Source organism: Oncorhynchus mykiss, chromosome 25 (genome assembly GCF_057628025.1).
Source record: "Oncorhynchus mykiss isolate SJ-2025 chromosome 25, ASM5762802v1, whole genome shotgun sequence".
NCBI classification, from domain to species: domain Eukaryota; kingdom Metazoa; phylum Chordata; class Actinopteri; order Salmoniformes; family Salmonidae; genus Oncorhynchus; species Oncorhynchus mykiss.
The window spans coordinates 51,895,057-51,898,500 of NC_143046.1; the positions used below are offsets into that span (position 1 = coordinate 51,895,057).

General features: G+C 46.0%; 1 protein-coding gene across 1 annotated transcript; it reads left to right on the forward strand.

The window, feature by feature from the left end:
* Positions 1 to 222: 222 nt before the first annotated feature.
* On the forward strand, positions 223 to 2,450 carry cldn23l (claudin 23-like). Its single transcript, XM_036963052.2, has one exon. It carries the CDS (start codon positions 655 to 657, stop codon positions 1,309 to 1,311), a length of 657 nt encoding a protein of 218 aa, XP_036818947.2. The 5' UTR covers positions 223 to 654; the 3' UTR covers positions 1,312 to 2,450.
* The last annotated feature ends 994 nt before the right edge of the window (positions 2,451 to 3,444 follow it).

The following is a 3,444-nucleotide window of genomic DNA, read 5'->3' on the forward strand; positions in this document are numbered from 1 at the left end:
AATATACAGGCACTCACACACACTCATTGACTAATGTATCTTTCAATCCGACGTTTCCAAGTGTAATAAAGCGGCTGTGAGACTGGCCAGGTTAGTGTATCTTAGCAACAGAGGGGCATCTAGATTCTCCTAGCCTCCAGCAGACCACTGAAGCCATATGCTCTCTCACTCACTCTCTCTCGCTTTATTGGCATGAAGACCACAGCAAGGTGAAGAAGACCACAGCAAGGTGAAGGGAACCATTTAGATCTGTCACGTAGACAGTTACACCAGATATAAGACCGTTTGATCTCTCAGAGACGGGGATGAAATCCAGCACATTCCAAATTAGGTCAATTGGAGTTTGTGGTCAGAGGACATTCAGTCATATTTGCGTCAGTGCAAGGTTTTGTACTGGGTGAGGTAATGTCTTATGTCTCCTCTTTCCTCCTTGTAGCTTGACGGTGTCCTACCTCAAGGTGTGACTGACGTCTACTGTCTGTGACTCACCTGGCCACGATCTCAGATCCACCATCCATCCTTTGTCTCTGAACAAGGTCAACCTACACCACAGGTCGACCTTCATTACCACCATCACTTAGAGTCAAACATTATCCAGAAGCCCATCCAGAACTCCATTACCCAGAAATTCCTCAGAAATTACCCAGCAGCAGCATGCAAACCCCGGCCTCCATGGTGATGGGCATCGTGTTCGCCCCTCTGGGCCTGGTGCTGGTCTTCATGGCAGCCATCACGCCCCAGTGGAGGGAGGGGCAGACCCAGCTAGTGGGTGTGGCCGGGGCTGAGCCCCGCCTCCTCCTGCGCACCGATGGCCTATGGGAGAGCTGCCTACAGGTGGCCCACTCGGAATTGAAGCAGTGCTGGCCAGTAGAAGGCGCCTACCAGAGCGACCCACAGGTGAGGCTGGCGCAAGGCCTTGTGCTCAGCTCCTTGTTCCTGTGTGGTGCCGGCATTGTGCTGGCCAGTGTGGGGGTGAGGTGCTGGACCGACCTGCCTCTGAGAAGCGTGGTGGCGGCGGGAGGCCTGCTAGTGGCGCTGTCAGGCCTGCTGAGTCTAACCGCCCTGGGGGTGTACACACACAACCTTGGAATACTGGGGATGGAGCAGACACCCCCCCACAGACCTCATCATAGGCTGCCACAGCTCACTCTCCACCCGGCCGGGTCGCTCTACTTCGGCTGGGTGGGGGGATGTGTACAGGTGGTGGGGGGGGTGGCGCTACTGCTCAGCTTCAAGATTCGGCCCAGATGTCCCTCCTGCTCACAGCTGAAGAACAAGCAGGACACAGAGGTGTACGACATCAGCTGTTAGTGGAGACTGGGGGAGAGTTACTGTGAGTGAAGATGATGAATTGGATTTACCCTTAACACTACAAAGCCAAGCAAAAGCCGAACCAAGCTGTACTGCAATTGCTTGGTATGTTTACACCATAGTTGCTAGAACAATGCTGAAAAGGGCATTGTGAAAAGAACATATCTAAGCCAACACAGTAAGGTTCAGGTCGACACCAGGGGCAGACTGGGACCAGAAATTGGCACTGGCATTTCTAAAACACTGGCCATTGTTTTTCCTCGAAGCCCCCAAACCGGACAATTTTTTTCCTTGAAGCCCCCATTATTAGCTAAATAATGATCAATTTGTGCAAAAACCCAAGCTAGAAAGGGATACTGGTCTAAAAATTTACCCGAAACACCAGCTGGCCATTCTGCCCCTGGTTAACACAACAGTGTGAAAAGGGTGTTTGTGGATGGTTTGGGTTCAGTGGTGGGAGTCTTTTGTTCATTTGGCACAGAGGGTGTATGAAGGATGATGAACTTTAACTTTTGTAAAGGAAGCTGTATGGCACTGTGGTGTTTAACTTGGAGATGATAACCTTTAAAAAAAAGTATTAATGTTGCCTTTAACTGCAAAAAAAAGTATAGAACTGTCACAAAGCAATGTTTTGATGTCAGCCTTGTAGGTAGTTGTAGTAGCCTACTACCCATGCCTCTGCAAACTCTTTGCCCTTTGTCTAATACTTTCTCTTTCTTTCCTGATTTTCATTAAGTCATGGTTTCTGTCGGACACAATATTTGAGCATACAGCAGACCCTACTACTTCTGTGTCAAACTAAATGTATATGATTTAGGGATAATCTTAGATCTAAGGGCATATTTAGGACTTAAGCTTTAGAAGCAGTGTTAGTTGTTGACCATTTTTGACAATACCTCAAAGAATTAAATCACGGATTGTATAGAATTTTAAGTCAGGCATACATTACAGATGCCAAATCCTATTGATGACTGTGAAGATTTTATCAAGATGTTTATACTGTTTGTAGTGTAGAGATAATATACGGGGAAAACATATTATTTCTATGTCATTTGGAACTGTATAGTAGTTGTCAGTATGTCATGTATTGTTACTATGATTCTACTGTGAATAAACAGGTTTGTTAACTGTGCAACAAACACTGTCATTGGAGTTTGTAATGATTATTTAGTGAAACTATAATATTCACAACTCACACTGTCAACACGTCAGCACTGCCATGGTTGAAAAGCCAACAATAACAGTGTCTGTGTGAAGACGGAACTGGCGAGCGAGCGAGCACGCACGCACGCCCGCGCACACACACACACACACACACACACACACCTTCCATTCATTCAGAAGCTGGCAGAGGTAGAAGAGAATATATAACAGAATACAATGCACATCATCTCGGAAGGTCAGAACTAAAATCTTGCGCAATTGCATCAGATGCTCGATTAAGTTCTGGGGGCAGACTGCAGACTTGTTAGAACATTTAAGTGGAAGCAGGGCGGTAGCTCCACCCCCTCTCTTTGCACCTCCCCTTCTGAAATTCCAAAGTTGTAAACCCTTGCGAAATCTTGATTTTTCCAAATGATCGAGAGGGGTCCACCTCATCTCTCAGGCCCCTCATTTCTCAGGCCTCTCTCTATACTGACACCTTCTGGAGACCTCATCTTTCAGGCCCCTCACATCTATCAGGCCTCATCTCCCATGCCCCTCTCCCCTTGTCATCATCCAACATAATTTATAACATTTCAATAATACATAATATGGTTAAAGTCGTTATCTCCCAAATATAATGAAATAAACAAGACAACAAAAACATTGAGATAGTGACACAAACAGGCTTCCATGAACTAAAAGACTTATAAGCATATAAAGCAGGAACAGTAGGATATTATGATTCAGATAGGCAAATCGAAATTAAGTTTAAAAAAAATATGGCTGCTACTGCGACCCATAGAACGAGGCACTTCCGGCGCCTACAGAGATGGCCGCCTCGCTTCGCGTTCCTAGGAAACTATGCAGTATTTTGTTTTTTTTACGTGTTATTTCTTACATTGGTACCCCAGGTAATCTTAGGTTTCATTACATACAGTCGAGAGGAACTACTGAATATAAGAGCAACGTCAACTCACCATCATTACG

What these genes read in the sequence shown, in the direction of transcription:
- cldn23l (XM_036963052.2), top strand. Translation starts at nt 655, where the DNA reads ATGCAAACCCCGGCCTCCATGGTGATGGGCATCGTGTTCGCCCCTCTG.